This window comes from Gossypium raimondii, chromosome 11 (genome assembly GCF_025698545.1).
Source record: "Gossypium raimondii isolate GPD5lz chromosome 11, ASM2569854v1, whole genome shotgun sequence".
NCBI classification, from domain to species: Eukaryota; Viridiplantae; Streptophyta; class Magnoliopsida; order Malvales; family Malvaceae; genus Gossypium; species Gossypium raimondii.
Genome location: NC_068575.1, coordinates 801206 through 819148, shown reverse-complemented (window position 1 = coordinate 819148; position 17943 = coordinate 801206). Strand labels below are relative to the sequence as shown.

Genomic DNA, 17943 nt, shown 5'->3' with positions numbered 1-17943 from the left:
ATAAACACCAAAGCATACATTTAATGGTACAATTTGAACACAGAGACTATTTTACTCACTCATATAACTCGACTCGAAATTTCTTGACTCGGTTCTAAAAAATTCAAATTGAGTTTGATTGTTAAAATAAAATTCGTCAACTCGACTAACTCAATTTTTTTTTACTCGATTCGACTCGATCGAATATTCACCCCTAACTACAAGCGTGGGAAGTTGGCATTTTTCTTAAGATTTAGCTGATAGCGGCTGAAACTTGTGGGTAGTTATGTAGCTAATCTCATTGTTTTTCCTTACACCTTCATGTCGCCAAATACACACACAAAGCAACTGTTAAAGGAACAGACAAAGAGAATCTTTCTCATGATTTTTTTCTGAATGACTAGGTTCAATTAAGATAATTTACTCTAGTCATCATTTTGTTGATTTGGCCAGTTATTTGGTTTAAGTGACGCGTGTGGGATCACCTTTAACCTTGATATGTTTAATTATTTTTCTAAGTTTTTCACATATTTTGAGAAACCTCATAGGTCATCTTCTAAACCAATGTTCGAACATATATCAACTACTAATTCTTCAATCAAAATGAATAGTTCAAGCGACATAGATTTCAGTATGATTAGATCGAAAAACCTAATGCTTTGGTATTCTCTCCCATGGTTGTTTGCATTGAAAACAATATAGTGTTACTTTCTATGCTTTGAAAATACTATGTATGGCTGAAGCTATAAACTTGGAAAGAAAAAAGTGCATATCTTTCCTGATTACTTTGTTCTGTATTTGTATATATATTACATCTTCATCATTTGTTTATGTTTTCCATATTTGTTATTTTAGCTTTATTTTGCAGTGTCATGTATCAAAGAAGTTGCTGCAACTGATGATCATGAATGTTTGGAAAACCAGAACACTATTACTTAGGGAAAGTTTCAACAGTATGGGAGTGAGTCGTTTGAAGCACAATATAGTGCGAACAGACTACCATTTTCGCTCAATGATAACTAGATGAGCTCGTTGAGTGGAAGCAAGAACAGAAATGAGGAATTGGTTATCATCAAATTTTCATAAGCTGGAGGACAAGGTACTGAAATTAATGATGTTGTTATTCCTATTGATCAACACCGTAGAAGTTTGCTTACTCGGGAGAAGTTACAACGTAATTTTAGTTCCTTGAAATCCCAACTTTTTAACAAGAATAACAACAAAGTGGATGTTGCAGATTACCTTGCCTTAAAAATAAGCACCAGAAGAAAATGTTTGTATTCTGGACAACCTCAAACATATAGCTGCACAAATCCAAAATGTTCGTGGAGAAGCTACTGAGTAATTTCCATGAAAATATTCAACTTCTTGTTTGTGCCTCAATCCAAGGGATGGAAGAGGTGACACCTAAGGATTTCGACTGGGGCATGTTGAAAAAAGTGGGCGGCTGATGCTCAACAAGGCTAAGAACATTGCTTTCTAGTGGGATTTGCTAATAATCTATTGTTGGGAACTTGATGAGCCCGACACATCTATTATAGAAGACCTAGGACCTACAAGTAGAGGTGCTCATGGGCCTAATAATCTATTGTTAGGATTTTTTTCCTGGGCCTGGCTAGGACTTAGTCAGAAACTGTTGGAGAGGGTTGACCAAAGAAAAAAAAGTTTGCGAAATCAAGTTATGAGTGGAAGAGTATGTTTTTGTTGCAGTTACCGTCGGAGATGAGCTTCAATTGAGTTGTCGTCCTGTACTTGGGCTTCTAAGGATACTTTTGTTTGAACTCACAATGGTTTGGTACTTGAACTCAGTCAAAGAATTTGGGGTTTCTATAGTTATTTATTTTTAGTTACAAAAGGAAGTTGAACTATAATGTTATCGATAACAATAGACTAGTTACTTAACACTTATTCATTGACATTACATTTTGCACTGCCGAAGGAAGTTGTGAGAAAATAAAAACTCGTTTGGCAACACCTTATCGCCTTGTGTATAGCATCAGCAACCATATTCGTTGTTCGTGGTACATGTTGAATCTTCACTTGCCAATCCCTCGTCATCCAGCTGTGAACCTCCAATGCCAATCTCAACGATCTCATTACTTCGGCTCCAAGTATTAGGTCTACTATTGTTTTACTATCACTCTCAATTAGCAGCCAACGCACCCCCTTCTCCCAAGCCATTTTCAACCCATCAACAATTGCTCGAAGTTCTGCCTATAGTTACTTTTATTTTAACTCGATGTGGTTATGGTATTTTTTCCTCTATATCTCTAAAGCCTACGGTTTTTGTATTTTAAATTCAGTATTTTGTTTGTCTTACCCTTTAGCTATACATTTATCCATCATAAATTATAACTACCATTAAAATTGTAATGAAATTAAACAAAAATATGTGTACCAAATCGATGGAAGAAATTAAATTTTAATTACAAAAGTAAGAAAAATGTTTAGGTACTAATGTGAAAATGGTTAATTCAAAGGCTAAATGGAAAAAATTTAAAATATATTTAGAATGCACAACAGAAATGGCTTTAGGACTGAAAATACATGTTTCGAAAAGTAATGGGACTAGAAATTAATAAATTATATAGAGGATTAAATCCTTAAAAATTCATTTATAATTTATTTACGGAGGAAATAAAATAGTAAAAATTCTGCTGTTAAGTCTCTATACTTTGTGAAAGTTGCTGCTTTAGTTTTTATATTTTAATTTAATTAAATTTAGTCTTTATACTTTTAAAATTAGTTAAATTTAGTCCCTGTACTTTTTAATTTTAAATTTTAGTTTTGAACCAAACAGTAGAAGTTAAATTTGTTTGGTTAAAATCAATTACTAGTCATGTACTACGCGCATAATTGTAGATTTAGTTTATGGTCTTCAATTGGATCATTCTAAGTCTCTATATTTGTTTCCAAATTGAAATTTTAGTTTTGATGTAAATAAGAGTCGTTAATCCATTAACTGGATTTTGACATTACACGTATGATAATATGTTTACCGCATCGAATTTTGGAAGTAATTGAACTCGATGAATTTTACTGTTATCATTTGGTGAGTACTGAAATTTTAAAATTTTAAAAGAATAAGTCATAAAGTAAAGTGACTAATAGCACAGTTGAACCTTGTTATATATAATATATTCATTCTTCAAGGACTTGGCTACAGCACTTGCCTTATTTCCGTTTCTGTATTAGCTCTCCACTAAAGCTTTCGTTCATCTTCCCTGACAGTGAGTATTGCTGAATTACTAATTGATTATGATATCTTAACTTGATTTTGCGGAGTTTTGTTTTTCATTTGGAGAAATCTCTTGCTTTATATCATTTCGTTTTTGTTAGTTTATATCTGTAATGTTTTTACCTGTTTTCAATTTGAATGTCACTAGATCTGTGAAAGATGAGTAGCGATGACAGTTTGGACAAACTTATAAAAGGAACGTTTGTTGATCCCTCGCCGGAAAATAGCCTGGAACTTAGAGAAGACCTTCGACAGCTTGGGATTCCGGCAACTGAAGCGCAAATTGGCGCGAACGTACCGCCGTTGCCGGGCGATGAGAACCAGGTCAACTCGTTGAGCTTGATGTCGAGTAGTAGAATGAAAAGAAACCTGGAATTTGTTTTCGATAATTTCTCGGGAGATAAAGGAGAAGAAAAAGGGCAGCGCCGAGGAGGCTTTTATATCGGTGAATCATCAAATCCGCAGCGACAACGAGGAGCGGGAAGTAAAGAAGAGGATTTATCTGAGCTGGAAATGGCGAAAGCTTTCAAGGATCGTATTAACAGTCAGATAAAGATGGTAATGTTTCTTAATTGAATTTAAAAAATTAGTATTAAATACTCATCACCGTTAGTATATGTTGAAGTTAGATAAATACTGCATCCACCGCCAAGAACCCTGCTTTTAGCCTTCTGTAGATGCCTTTTCTTTTCTATACTAGGAATCTGTTCTTACGATGGGAAACAACAGTTTGGATGAAGAAGAAGTAAAGATAAATTAAAATTTTGTATATTAAATCAAAAGAAAATGGATTTTTTTAAATTAAAAATCTCATTCATTTGTATTATGAAAAATTGGCATAGTTAACATATAAATGACCGATTTTTAATAATAAAAATAAATAATATTTCTAACAAAAGTACTAGTTTGTTCTTTAATCTACTTTAATCTAATATACATAAATTAATTTACTCAATTTTTAGTAAAAGGAATGAAGTGCAATCCAACTTTTAATACAGATAACTTTGTAATACTTTTACCAATATTTTAGAGAGCATCATTGTTAAATAAGTTTAATTTTTACTCCTTTTTTTAATACAAGTGCTTTGCTACCAATTTCTTTATTGAATAAACACTTTTTTTGCTGAAATGCTTTAAGTGATTATAACTTCTATGTAACCACCATTATACTCATTATCTATACAATTTGCTTTCCATTTTCCCATGTTCAAGGAACCCTTTTAATTTCACTACGCTGTTTAGCATGTTCATTCTTACTTTCTCATTTTAAGAGTCCTTTAGTAACTTTTTGCCTAAAGCTTATATGGGTTTGAATGTTTTGTTAGGGAACTTTTGGATCTTGTGGCAAATTTAGAACTCTCATTTTTCTCAGTCCATTACCTCCACCTGTTTTGAGCTTGCCCTAATCTTCCTCTCCACTATTTCTCAAGATACTTCATTTTGTTAGATTGTAACGTTTTCGCACTTTACTAACAAAACCCTTTACACCTTCCTTGAAGTGCCTTTTCTCAACTGACAATATAGCTAAGGACAGTTTCAGAAAAATACTTGCTACGGTCCGAAAACCCTTGCATTAACAATGGTGATAAAATCATGATCAGAATGGTTTTTATCTCCGTAGAAGACACTAACAATACCTAGTAGTCACCCTTTTTTTTTTTCAAAGAAAAAGCTGTAAGAATTGTTTATCTCCAAAAAAAGCAATATCTTGAAATGCGTATTCGTATTACATGATTCTTAATACTTGTTTATATTTGGTGAAATGTAGGACGACATGGCATATATGGAATCTGTGATCTGGATTTTCCATCAGATGATAGAGATGAAAGCCTCTGCTCTCTTGCCAAAAGTTCTCGGCTCCCACAAGCAAATCAAATCGCAATGCCCAGTTCGATCTGATCTTGATGACATTAAGCGAAAGGTCCTTGAAATCGAGCTCGAGTTCAAGGACACTGGTTTGACAGATGAGGCAAAGCGGAGATTGCTCAAATTAGAAGAGGAGTTTAAAAGATTAGATAAAAAATGGATGAAGGTATGGTATTGTTTACAAATTTAATTACCACATTTAGTTTCATGATGTAACATATTATTCTGACTTTTTAACTTGGTTTTTCAGGACTTGACAAAAGCTGGGAACCTTGATGCAATCTTCACTAATAATATGGTATGCACATAAACGTTTCTTATGATTGATATTAACCTAGATTATTATTCTTGAATAAAATGAACATTTCTCATTTATAAATCACATTATAATTATATTTTTCTTTCCTCTTAGACATGTTTTTTAGATAGTAAAAATGGTAAAAATATCATGGAGAGTCTTGTACTAGAAGTCAGATTACTTTTTTGTCCCCACTAAAAAAATAGACAATTAGTCCTTATATTATCAGAGCAAATGGCTCCATCTATTACAAATTTCATTAATTTCTACTGTTCAAATCTAGTCCTTAGACCTTAACATGAGGTATACGTAACACGTCACATGTAACTGTTTTGGTTATTCTGTTATCTACATCAGTTTTTAACTATAAAAATAGACGATAATTTCAACAGAAAAGCTTAGTTTGGTTTTTTTTTTTATTAAATGGGCAAAATACAATTTAATATAATATTTTTACTTAGAAAAAAGTCGTTTTCAACTATTTTTCATGGATTTGAGTGTGACTAGAGAATACTATTGCATGCCCCGCTACATATAATTTTCTTTTTTATGTATTTAGAGGAATCCTTGGTGATCATATGTGATACCTACATTTGAATATGTGTTTCTACATTAATCTTTTTAAAAATCAATTTACAATTGCAATATCTTTCCTCACGCACCCGACCACTTTAAGCTATTTTAGTAAGTTTTTTCTAAATTTTTTTCATGCATTTAGGTGAACCTTGGACGGTCATTCCATGCCCGTATCTGAATATATGTGGAACATGTACATTTCAAGCAAAATGATAATAATACATGTAGTTGAATCTTTCTAAGCGCATATCTTACTTTATTAATTTGTTCAACATCCATTTCTGTGGTATCTCTTGGTTTTTTTTTTTTTGGCAGTATATCCAATTAATTCTTAAATTTGCCCCTGTTTAAATCTCTTTTTGATCATTAAATTATATTTCTTTTAAATTTCAGGATTTCAGCGTGGAGACACTAAGGAAAGAGGTACGGTGTATCTAGGTCTATATATATAAGTTGGATTATCTATCCAAGTCCAAAAACTCATTTCAAAAATGGGAAGATTTGAGCAAAAATATTAGGTCGAAAAATGAGTTTGAGCAAAAAAAAAAAAATTAGGCCCATTTTAAAAATGGGTCGAACTCGGGCTTAAACATTTAAGGCCGAACCTTGTTTTTTAAGTTTGTGATATTTTATATTATATATTATAAAATTTATAATGTAAATATTAAAAAAAAAAGTTAAGGTAACTATTAAAGTGAGCTTGGATTAGCTATTTACAAATATGGACAACGTTACTTAAACTTTTAGGTTCATATTTTGAATTGAACCAGGTTTAAACAAGCATAATGCGTATTAATAACATGTTTAGATTCAATTTAGCCGATAAACCCCTCTATATAAACCTATTTGGAAACTCAATTTTCAAAACATGAATTTTGTTTTGTAAGCTTTACGACATAAATGAAATATTTATGGTTATTTTTCAAATAATAATGAGAACTAATTTATATTTATAGTAAATGAAATACAAATCTAAATCTTTAAAATTCATGCTTCCATAAAGTAACTTTACATTGAAATTTTAATTTATTGTCTATATTTGTTGTTGTTGTAGCTTTTCTCAGCAGGTCCATGGATTGATATGAAGAAATTGCTTTAAATAATGATCTTTATGCTGCTGATTAAGATCATGGAAGTTTGGCAGCTGGTGAAGGATATCACTCATCTTTTGTTATCTTTTAGAACACACTCAACTTTGAAGGATTGTTTGATATATTTTTAATCTTCTCTATGAAACTCTAAGGTTTTAACTTTGTGGAACTAAAATCTAATAAAAAGTGGTACTCCAAAACAAAAACAAAAAAATCTTAAGAATTTATGAGTAAGGGCAGGCATGAAAATTTTCTATTTAGATCTTTTATATAATTTTAAAATTTTAAATTAATAAAAGTAAAATTATTCTTTGTTACCTTTAAAAATGATAAAATTTTAATTTAATCATTTAAAAGTTATACTTTTATTATCGTAAAATTATAATTTAATTTCGACTCTTCCTAAAAAGATTTTCCGACTTCACCTCTTAATAAAAGTGTACAACTGAGCTTAGTTGAGTTACATGAAGTTCGAAATTTAGATTTGAAGTTTAGTTTCGACTTATCTATATTGAGCTGGATTCAAAATTAAAATTATATTATGCCATTCATTATAGTTAAAAAGAATCAAATGTAGACATCATTAAAACCTTCTTTAATTCTTTTACTTCCATTTAAAACATTTTTAAACAAATATTTTTTTTCTTATAGTCAATTTTAATTTAAAATTTATTTTTATGTGGATAATGTCATGCCTTGGACTTAGGTTTGACAGACGTCTCACATGTAAGAATGCTATCCATTCGATTTGCTTTTTATTTTTTATATTAATTTTGAGTTTTGGAATTTTATATACATTTTAACAAAATGAAATTGCTTTTATGATTTTTGAATATTATTTAACAAAATTTTAAAATATTTTCATAAATATTTCTAAAAATAATATTTTTTAAGAAGTATTAGATAATTTTACTATTTTAAATATAAAATATTTTTATATCATAAAAATTAAAATTAATTATTAAATAGAAAAATAAAATTCAGATTGATTTCGTGTAATCGTGTTTTTAAACATACATTATATAAATCACTCAAACACTTTAATTTGAGTTGGTTTTGATTTTGTGAATTTTCTTGCTTAGTCCTATACATATATAAGAAAAGAAAATCTCACAAATATGTAAAAGTACAACCAAGTAACATAAAACGTGATTAATATGTTTTAAAATCGAAAAATTAGACATTCATACCATTAAATTTGTCACGTCTCGAGTCGAGGTATAATAAACGCAAGAGATACGTAAAATAAAAGCTCATGCCTCTAACTTTCATTCATTTTATCATTTTGAATCTTGTTCTTTTTAGGTCATTTTAGCCTTAAGCTTTAAAATTAATTTATTTATTTGCTTTTATTGAAATGTTAAAATTTTAATGGTATGGATATGCTAATTCATGCTGCAGTTTATGTATATTTCACTATTAACATTGATAAAATTTTAAAATTTTTAGCAACTTTTTGAATTATCATAAATTATTAATTTCTAATATCACATATGATTTTATACGTTTAATATTTAATTAATATTTTAAATATAATTTTTTATTACAGTAATTAGTATTAAAATTTATTAATTTACTAATAGAAAATTTAAAGTATTTTTATTGTATTTAAAATTTTAGGGTCTGTTTGATTGACGGAATTGATTTTCCGGAAAATCATTTCCAACTTTTCCAGCGTTTGATTGGCGGAAAATATTTTCCATTTGGAAAATGAACTCTAAAACAAGGGAAAATGGGTTACATTTTAGGGAAAATGTCTTACCCTTTCAATTTCCGTAAAACATTTTCCGTGCTCTCCTCTCTATCGCCTCCTTCATTCCTTCCTTCATTTCCGGTGAAAACCGCTTACATTTATCGATTTTCCAAGAACTTGTTTTTTAATTATTCAATACTTATTTTTTAACACAATTACAAATGATTTATTTGATATTAGTTTTTTCAATTTATAACGATTAATATTGTAGCTTAATAATTGAGTATTATTATAAATAAATCATTGCAATATATGTAAAAATAATTTAAAATATAAAATTTATTAATATATGTAAAACAACTTTTCCGAAAAATATTTTCAAAAAATCATAAGCGTAGAAAAATATTTTACAGATTCAATCAAACACTAGAAAATATTTCCAGTAAATCATTTTACAGAAAAGTAAAACATTTTCCAGAAATCATTTTACGGAAAATATTTTACTGGCAATCAAACAGACCCTTAAAGTAACATTATTCCACACTTAACCGCACTCGTCCGCTCAGCTCACTTTCGCGCGGTCCTAACTAGTCTCCGCACTTTCAAATGTACATACCTTGCAGTTTCAGTCCTCCATAGTCTTTGGTCTATACAATTAAGGCTTTAATTTCAGTTTTATTTATTCAATTTAATTCCTATTATTATTCGTATTATTTATTTTAGTTATTTTTCTTAATTAATTATTTACTGTGATTTGAAAACTTTTATTTGCATTCTTGACATCACAATGTCTGACTGATACCACAATATCTCTATATTATTTTGAACCTTTTTTAATCTTTTAAAGTCCGTTTTAGTCTCGAATGCCTCTGAACATTCAAAAATTAATTTTTTAAATGATTTCAATACGATCTTAAAGTCCTAAAATTGAATCTATCTACTTCCTAAAATTTTATAAAACTTAATCTAATTTCTTACTGAATGGTCCCACATAGTTTTGAGCTTTTTCAAAGTCTCGAGACCTGATACGAGTTATGAACACCTTTAACTCACCTCAAACCATTTTTAAATGATTTAAAATTGTTTATAAAACCATCCAAAAATCCAAACTTGATTTAATGATTTAACAAAAATATTTTTAAATTACAACTCTTCAATGATTTTGAGGATTTTGACTCGTATATGTTCTGGTAGGTATTACATTTTGTGGTATCTCAAAGTTTAAAAATAAAGTAAGGACTAAATTTTAAATTTTAAAAAGTAAAGGGATGTTAATGGTAATTTTATTAACCAAAAGTCAAATGTGACGCTTCCCTGGTTTTCTTTCTCTCGATCCAACTTTTTAATCGCCTTGTGTATAGCATCAGCAACCATATTCGTTGTTTGTGGTACATGTTGAATCTTCACTTGCCAACCCTTCGTCATCCAGCTGTGAACCTCCAATGCCAATCTCAACAATCCCATTGCTTTGGCTCCTAGTGTTAAGTCCACTATTGTTTTACTATCACTCTCAATTAGCAGCCAACGCACCCCCTTCTCCCAAGCCGTTTCCAGCCCATCAACAATTGCTCTAAGTTCTACCTATAGTTACTTTTATTTTAACTCGATATGGTTATGGTATTTTTTCTTCTATATCTCTAAAGCCTACGGTTTTAATATTTTAAATTCAGTATTTTGTTTGTCTTACCCTTTAGCTATACATTTATCCATCATAAGTTATAACTACCATTAAAATTGTAATGAAATTAAACAAAAATATGTGTACCAAATCGATGGAAGAAATTAAATTTTTAAGTACAAAAGTAAGAAAAAATGTTTAGGTACTAATGTGAAAAAATGGTTAATTCAAAGGCTAAATGGTACATTTACGCCTACGAATTCTGGGGTGTAATTTGTAAACCCATGAATAGTTTTAGGGTTTAATTGGAATTGTATTTCCGGCCTTTAAATTCTTAAAGGTATTGTCCTCCCGTTCCTTGAACTAATATTTCCCGTTCCTTTCGGTTCAAGCAATGATCAAAATAGGTCAAATTTCATATTCAGTACCTGCACTATGTTTTTCTTTTTGATTTAGTCTCTCCTCTATAATTTGGTCATTTCCAGCCTTTTTACTTTTTAAAATGTGTAATTTCAATCAATATTGAGATTACTTTTTTTTTTAAAACATATGATGAGATGAGATGAGATGAGATGAGATGAAATGTATAATTTATTATTTTATATATCTAGATAACTTTTTTACATTTAGAAAACAAAAGAAAATTGTATAATATTTATCTAATTATACAAAAAATTTAAAATACATATAGAATGCACAACAGAAATGGCTTTAGGACTGAAAATACATGTTTCGAAAAGTAATGGGACTAGAAATTAATAAATTATATAGAGGATTAAATCCTTAAAAAATCATTAATAATTTATTTATGGAGGAAATAAAATTCATAATTTCACTTAATATAGATTCCAAGTAAAAATTCTGCTGTTTAATTTAGTTTCTATACTTTGTGAAAGTTGCTTCTTTAGTTTCTATATTTAATTTTAATTAAACTTGGTCTCTATACTTTTCAAATTAGTTAATTTTAGTCCCTGTAACTTTTAATTTTAAATTTTTAGTTTTGAACCAAACAGTAGAAGCTAAATTTGTTTGGTTAAAATCAATTACTAGTCATGTACTACGCGCATAATTGTAGATTTAGTTTATGGTCTTCAATTGGATCATTCTAGGTCTTTATATTTGTTTCCAAATTGAAATTCTAGTTTTGATGTAAATAATAGTCGCTAATCCATTAATTGGATTTTGACATTACACGTATGATAATATGTTTATCGCATCGAATTTTGAAAGTAATAGAACTCGATGAATTTTACTGTTATCATTTGGTGAGTATTGAAATTTTAAAATTTGAAAAGAATAAGGACCAAATTCATAACATCCATAAAGTGACTAATAGCACAGTTTAACCTTGTTATATATAATATCTTCATTCTTCAAGGACTTGGCTGCAGCACTTGCCTTATTTCCTTTTCTGTATTAGCTCTCCACTAAAGATTTCGTTCATCTTCCCTGACAGTGAGTATTGCTGAATTACTAATTGATTATGATATCTTAACTTGATTTTGCGGAGTTTTGTTTTTCATTTGGAGAAATCTCTTGCTTTATATCATTTCGTTTTTGTTAGTTTATATCTGTAATGTTTTTACCTGTTTTCAATTTGAATGTCAGTAGATCTGTGAAAGATGAGCAGCGATGACAGTTTGGACAAACTTATAAAAGGAACGTTTGTTGATCCCTCGCCGGAAAATAGCCTGGAACTTAGAGAAGACCTTCGACAGGTTGGGATTCCGGCAACTGAAGCGCAAATTGGCGCGAACGTACCGCCGTTGCCGAGCGATGATAACCAGGTCAACTCTTTGAGCTTGATGTCAAGTAGTAGAATGAAAAGAAACCTGGAATTTGTTTTCGATAATTTCTCGGGAGATAAAGGAGAAGAAAAAAAGCAGCGCCGAGGAGGCTTTTATATCGGTGAATCATCAAATCCGCAGCAACAACGAGGAGCGGGAAGTAAAGAAGAGGATTTATCTGAGCTGGAAATGGCGAAAGCTTTCAAGGATCGTATTAACAGTCAGATAAAGATGGTAATGTTTCTTAATTGAATTTAAAAAATTAGTATTAAATACTCATCACCGTTAGTATATGTTGAAGTTAGATAAATACTGCATCCACTGCCAAGAACCCTGCTTTGAACCCTGCTTTTAGCCTTCTGTAGATGCCTTTTCTTTTTTATACTAGGAATCTGTTCTTACAATGGGAAACAACAGTTTGGATGAAGAAGAATTATCCTTGCTTTTTATTTTATTTACTTAAAAAATTAGATAAATTAAAATTTTGTATATTAAATCAAGAGAAAATCTATTTTTTTGGTTAAAATCTCATTCATTTGTATTATGAAAAATTGGCATAGTTAACATATAAATGACCGATTTTAATAATAAAATAAATAAAATTTCTAACAAAAGTACTAGTTTATTCTTTAATCTACTTTAAACTAAAATACGTAAATTAATTTACTCAATTTTTAGTAAAAGGAATGAAGTGCAATCCAACTTTTAATACAGGTAACTTTGTAATACTTTTACCAATATTTTAGAGAGCATCATTGTTCAATAAGTTTAATTTTTACTTTTTTTTTTAATACAAGTGCTTTGCTACCCATTTCTTTATTGAATAAACACTTTTTTTTGCTGAAATGCTTTAAGTGATTATAACTTTTATGTAGCCACCATTATACTCATTATCTATACAATTATTGCTTTCCATTTTTCCATGTTCAAGCAACCCTTTTAATTTCACTACCCTATTTAGCATGTTCATTCTTACTTTCTCATTTTAATAGTCCTTTAGTAACTTTTTACCTAAAGCTTATAGGGGTTTGAATGTTTTGTTAGGGGACTTTTGGACCTTGTGGCAAATTTAGAACTCTCATTTTTCTCAGTCTATTACCTCCACCAGTTTAGAGCTTGCCCTAATCTTCCTCTCCACTATTTCTAAAGATATTTCATTTTGTTAGATTGTAACGTTTTCTCACTTTACTAACAAAACCCTTTACACCTTCCTTGAAGTGCCTTTTCTCAACTGACAATATAGCTAAGTACATTTTCAGAAAAAATACTGGGTACGGTCCGAAAACCCTTGCATTAACAATGGTGATAAAATCATGAGAATGGTTTTTATCTCCGTAGAAGACACTAACAATACCTAGTAGTCACCCTTTTTTTTTTTCAAAGAAAAAGCTGTAAGAATTGTTTATCTCCATAAAAAGCAATATCTTGAAATGTGTATTCGTATTACATGTTTCTTAATACTTGTTTATATTTGGTGAAATGTAGGACGACATGGCATATATGGAATCTGTGATCTGGATTTTCCATCAGATGATAGAGATGAAAGCCTCTGCTCTCTTGCCAAAAGTTCTCGGCTCCCTCAAGCAAATCAAATCGCAATGCCCAGTTCGATCTGATCTTGATGACATTAAGCGAAAGGTCCTTGAAATCGAGCTCGAGTTCAAGGACACTGGTTTGACAGATGAGGCAAAGTGGAGATTGCTCGAATTAGAAGAGGAGTTTAAGAGATTGGATAAAAAATGGATGAAGGTATGGTATTGTTTACAAATTTAATTACCACATTTAGTTTCATGATGTAACATATTATTCTGACTTTTTAACTTGGTTTTTCAGGACTTGACAAAAGCTGTTAACCTTGATGCAATCTTCACTAATAATATGGTATGCACATAAACGCTTCTTATGATTGATATTAACCTAGATTATTATTCTTGAATAAAATGAACATTTCTCATTTATAAATCACATTATAATTATATTTTTCTTTCCTCATTCATTAGACTTGTTTTTAGATAGTAAAAATGATAAAAATATCATGGAGGGTTTTGTATTAAAAATCAGATTACTTTTTGTCTCCTCTAAAACAAATGGACAGTTAGTCTTTATATGTAATATCGAGCAAATGGCTCCATCTATTACAAATTTTATTAATTTCTACTGTTAAAATCTAGTCATTATACCTTAGCATGAGGTATATGTAACACGTTACATATACATGTTTGGTTATTCTGTTATCCACATCAATTTTTAACTATAGAAATAGACTATAATTTTAATGAAAAAGCTTAGCTTGCTTTTTTTTTTTATTAAATGAGTAAAATATAATCTAACTTATAATACAAAAGTCTCTATAATATTTTTACTTAGAAAAAAGGGTCATTTTCAATTTTTTCTATGCATTTAGAGGAATCCTTGGTGATCATATGTGATACCTACTACATTTGAATATGTGTTTCTACATTAATCTTTTAAAATCAATTTACAATTGCAATATCTTTCCTCACGCACCCGACCACTTTAAGCTATATATTTTAGTAAGAATTTTTAAAATTTTTTTTCATGTATTTAGGTGAACCTTGGACGGTCATATTCCATGCCCATATCTGAATATATGTGTAACATGGACATTTCAAGCAAAATGATAATAATACATGTGGTTGAATCTTTCTAAGCATATGATATATTAGAAGCTATAAACTTGAGAATGAAAAAAAGTGCATATCTTACTTTATTAATTTGTTCACCGTCCATTTCTCTTGTATCTCGTCTTTTTTATTTTTATTTTTGCAGTATATCCAATTAATTCTTAAACTTGCCCCTGTTTGAATCTCTTCTTGATCATTAAGTTTTATTTCTTTTAAATTTCAGTATTTCAGCGTGGAGACACTAAGGAAAGAGGTACGGTGTATCTAGATCTATAAATAAGTTGCATTATCTATCCAAGTCCAAAGACTCATTTCAAAAATGGGAAGGTTTGGACAAAAATATTAGGTCGAAAAATGAGTTTGAGCAAAAAAAATTAGGCTCATTTTAAAAATGGGTCGAGCTCGGGCTTGAACATTTAAGGCCGAAGCTTGTTTTTTAAATTTGTAATATTTTATTATATTATAAAATTTATAATGTAAATATTAAAAAAAATTTAAGATAACTATTAAAATGAGCTTGGATTAGCTGTTTAGAAATAATGACAGCCTCACCTAAATTTTTAGGTTTATATTTCGCATTGGACCAATTTTAAACAAGCATAATACGTATTAATAACATGTTTAAATTCAATTCAGCCCATAAACACTTCTATATATACCTATTCGGAAACTCAATTTTCGAAACATGAATTTTGGTTTGTAACCTTTACTACATAAATGTAATATTTATGATTATTTTAAAAATAATAATGAGAACTAATTTATATTTATAGTAAATGAAATACAAATCTAAATCTTTAAAATTCACGTTTCCATAAAGTAACTTTACATTGAAATTTTAATTTATTGTCTATATTTGTTGTTGTTGTAGCTTCTTTCAGCATGTCCATGGATTGATATGAAGAAGTTACTGTAAATAATGATCTTTATGCTGTTGATTAAGATCATGGAAGTTTGGCAGCTTGTGAAGGATAACTTATCATTATTATCACTCATCTTTTGTTATCTTTTAGAACACAATCAACTTTGAAGGATTGTTTGATATATTTTTAATCTTCTCTATGACACTCTATGGTTTTAACTTTGTGGAATTAAAATCTAATAAAAAATCTGAAGAATTTATGAGTAAGGGCAGCCATGGAAATTTTCTATTTAAATCTTTTATTTACTTTTTAAAATTTTAAATTAAAAAATAAAATTAGACTTTAGTTATCTTTAAAATTAATAAAATTTAATTTAATTTTTAAAATAGTAAAAATTATAATTTAATTTCGACTTTTCCTAAAAAAATTCCTAAGTTAACTGTACAATTGAGCTTAATTGAGTTACATGAAGTTTAGTATCAACTTATCTATATTGAGCTGGATTCAAGATTGAAATTAAATTATGCCCATTCATTATAATTAAAAAGAATCAAATGTAGACATTAAAACCTTTTTAATTCTTTTACTTCTATTTAAAACATTTTTAAACAAATAAATTTTTGTCTTATAGTCAAATTTTAATTTAAAATTTATTTGTATGTGGATAATGTCATGCCTTGGAGTTTGGACTAAGGTTTGACATACGTGTCACATGTAAGAATGCTATCGATTGATTTGGTTTTTCTATTTGTTATATTAATTTTGAGTTTTAGAATTTTAAATCCATTTTAACAAAATGAGTTTTATTTTATAATTTTGAATATTATTTGACAAGTTTTAAAATATTTTATAAATATTTTTAAAAACAAATAACTTTTAAGAAGCATTAGATAATTTTACTATTTTAAATATAAAATATTTTTATATCATAAAATTAAAATTAATTATTAAATAGAAAAATAAAATTCGGATTAATTTCGTGTAATCGTGTTTTCTAAACATACATTATATAAATCGTGTTTTCTAAACATACATTATATAAATCGTGTTTTTATTTTGTGAATTTTCTTGCTTAGTCCTATACATATGTAAGAAAAAATTACAACCAAGCAACATAAAAGCATGATTAATATGTTTTAAAATCGAAAATTAGACTTTAATACCATTAAATTTGTCACGTCTCGAGTCGAGACATAATAAACGCAAGAGATAAATAAAATAAAAGTTCATGCAAAAGTTATCACTTAAATATTACAACAATTACAAATATCCAAAGATGTTGGCCTCTAACTTTTATTCATCTTTTATCATTTTGAATCTTATTCTTTTGAGGTTATTTTAGCCGTAATCTTTAAAATCTAATTAATTTATTTGCTCTTGGATAATAAAAATTAATTGAAATGTTAAAATTTTAATGGTATTGATGTGGTAACTCATGCTGCATTTTACGATATTTCACTATTAACATTGATAAAAATTTTAAAAATTTTATCAACTTTTTGAATTTTCATAAATTAATAATTTCTAATATCACATATGATTTTATACGTTTAATATTTAATTAATATTTTAAATATAATTTTTATTACAATAATTAGTATTAAAATTTATTAATTTACTAATAGAAAATTTAAAGTATTTTTATTGTATTTAAAATTTTAAAGTAACATTATTCCACACTTAACCGCACTCGTCCGCTCGGCTCACTTCCGCGCGGTCCTACCTAGTCTCCGCACTTTCAAATGTACATACCTTGCAGTTTCAGTCCTCCATAGTCTTTGGTCTATACAATTAAGGCTTTAATTTCAGTTTTATTTATTCAATTTAATTCCTAATATTATTATTATTTATTTTAGTTATTTTTCTTAATTAATTATTTACTGTGATTTAAAACTTTTATTTGCATTCTTGACATCACAATGTCTGACCGATACCACAATATCTCTATATTATTTTGAACTTTTTTTAACCTTTCAAAGTCCGTTTTAGTCTCGAATGCCTGAAATTAATTTTTTAAATGATTTCAATACGATATTAAAGTCCTAAAATTGAATCTATCTACTTCCTAAAATTTTATAAAACTTAATCTAATTTCTTACTGAATGGTCCTACACAGTTTTGAGCTTTTTCAAAGTCTCGAGACCCGATACGAGTTATGAACACCTTTAACTCACCTCAAACTGTTTTTAAATGATTTTAAATTATTTATAAAACCATCCAAAAATCCAAACTGGATTTAACGATTTAAGAAAAATATTTTTTAAATTACAACTCCTCAATGATTTTGAG

General features: G+C 28.7%; 2 protein-coding genes across 3 annotated transcripts; both read left to right on the top strand.

Annotated features, from left to right (window-relative positions):
• Positions 1-3096: 3096 nt before the first annotated feature.
• Positions 3097-7282, top strand: LOC105761761 (uncharacterized). Its single transcript, XM_012579686.2, has 6 exons — positions 3097-3209; positions 3366-3775; positions 4986-5249; positions 5334-5381; positions 6351-6380; positions 7012-7282. Exons 2-6 carry the CDS (start codon positions 3377-3379, stop codon positions 7054-7056), a joined length of 786 nt encoding a protein of 261 aa, XP_012435140.1. The 5' UTR covers positions 3097-3209; positions 3366-3376; the 3' UTR covers positions 7057-7282.
• Positions 7283-11684: 4402 nt separating this feature from the next.
• LOC105761760 (uncharacterized) lies at positions 11685-15920 on the top strand. Of its 2 annotated transcripts, none has more exons than XM_012579684.2 (6): positions 11685-11814; positions 11971-12380; positions 13632-13895; positions 13980-14027; positions 15015-15044; positions 15663-15920. In XM_012579684.2, the coding sequence occupies exons 2-6, from the start codon at positions 11982-11984 to the stop codon at positions 15705-15707; spliced, it is 786 nt and encodes a 261-aa protein (XP_012435138.1). In that variant the 5' UTR covers positions 11685-11814; positions 11971-11981; the 3' UTR covers positions 15708-15920. The 2 variants fall into 2 exon arrangements, with proteins under 2 accessions (XP_012435138.1, XP_012435139.1); XM_012579685.2 differs by having other exon boundaries at positions 11726-11814; positions 11968-12380.
• The last annotated feature ends 2023 nt before the right edge of the window (positions 15921-17943 follow it).

Coding starts and splice junctions, on each gene's coding strand:
- LOC105761761 (XM_012579686.2), top strand. CDS start 3,377: ATGAGTAGCGATGACAGTTTGGACAAACTTATAAAAGGAACGTTTGTT. Junction 3,776..4,985: donor TTAACAGTCAGATAAAGATG/GTAATGTTTCTT, acceptor GGTGAAATGTAG/GACGACATGGCATATATGGA. Junction 5,250..5,333: donor TAGATAAAAAATGGATGAAG/GTATGGTATTGT, acceptor TTGGTTTTTCAG/GACTTGACAAAAGCTGGGAA.
- LOC105761760 (XM_012579684.2), top strand. CDS start 11,982: ATGAGCAGCGATGACAGTTTGGACAAACTTATAAAAGGAACGTTTGTT. Junction 14,028..15,014: donor CAATCTTCACTAATAATATG/GTATGCACATAA, acceptor TTTAAATTTCAG/TATTTCAGCGTGGAGACACT. Junction 15,045..15,662: donor TGGAGACACTAAGGAAAGAG/GTACGGTGTATC, acceptor TTGTTGTTGTAG/CTTCTTTCAGCATGTCCATG.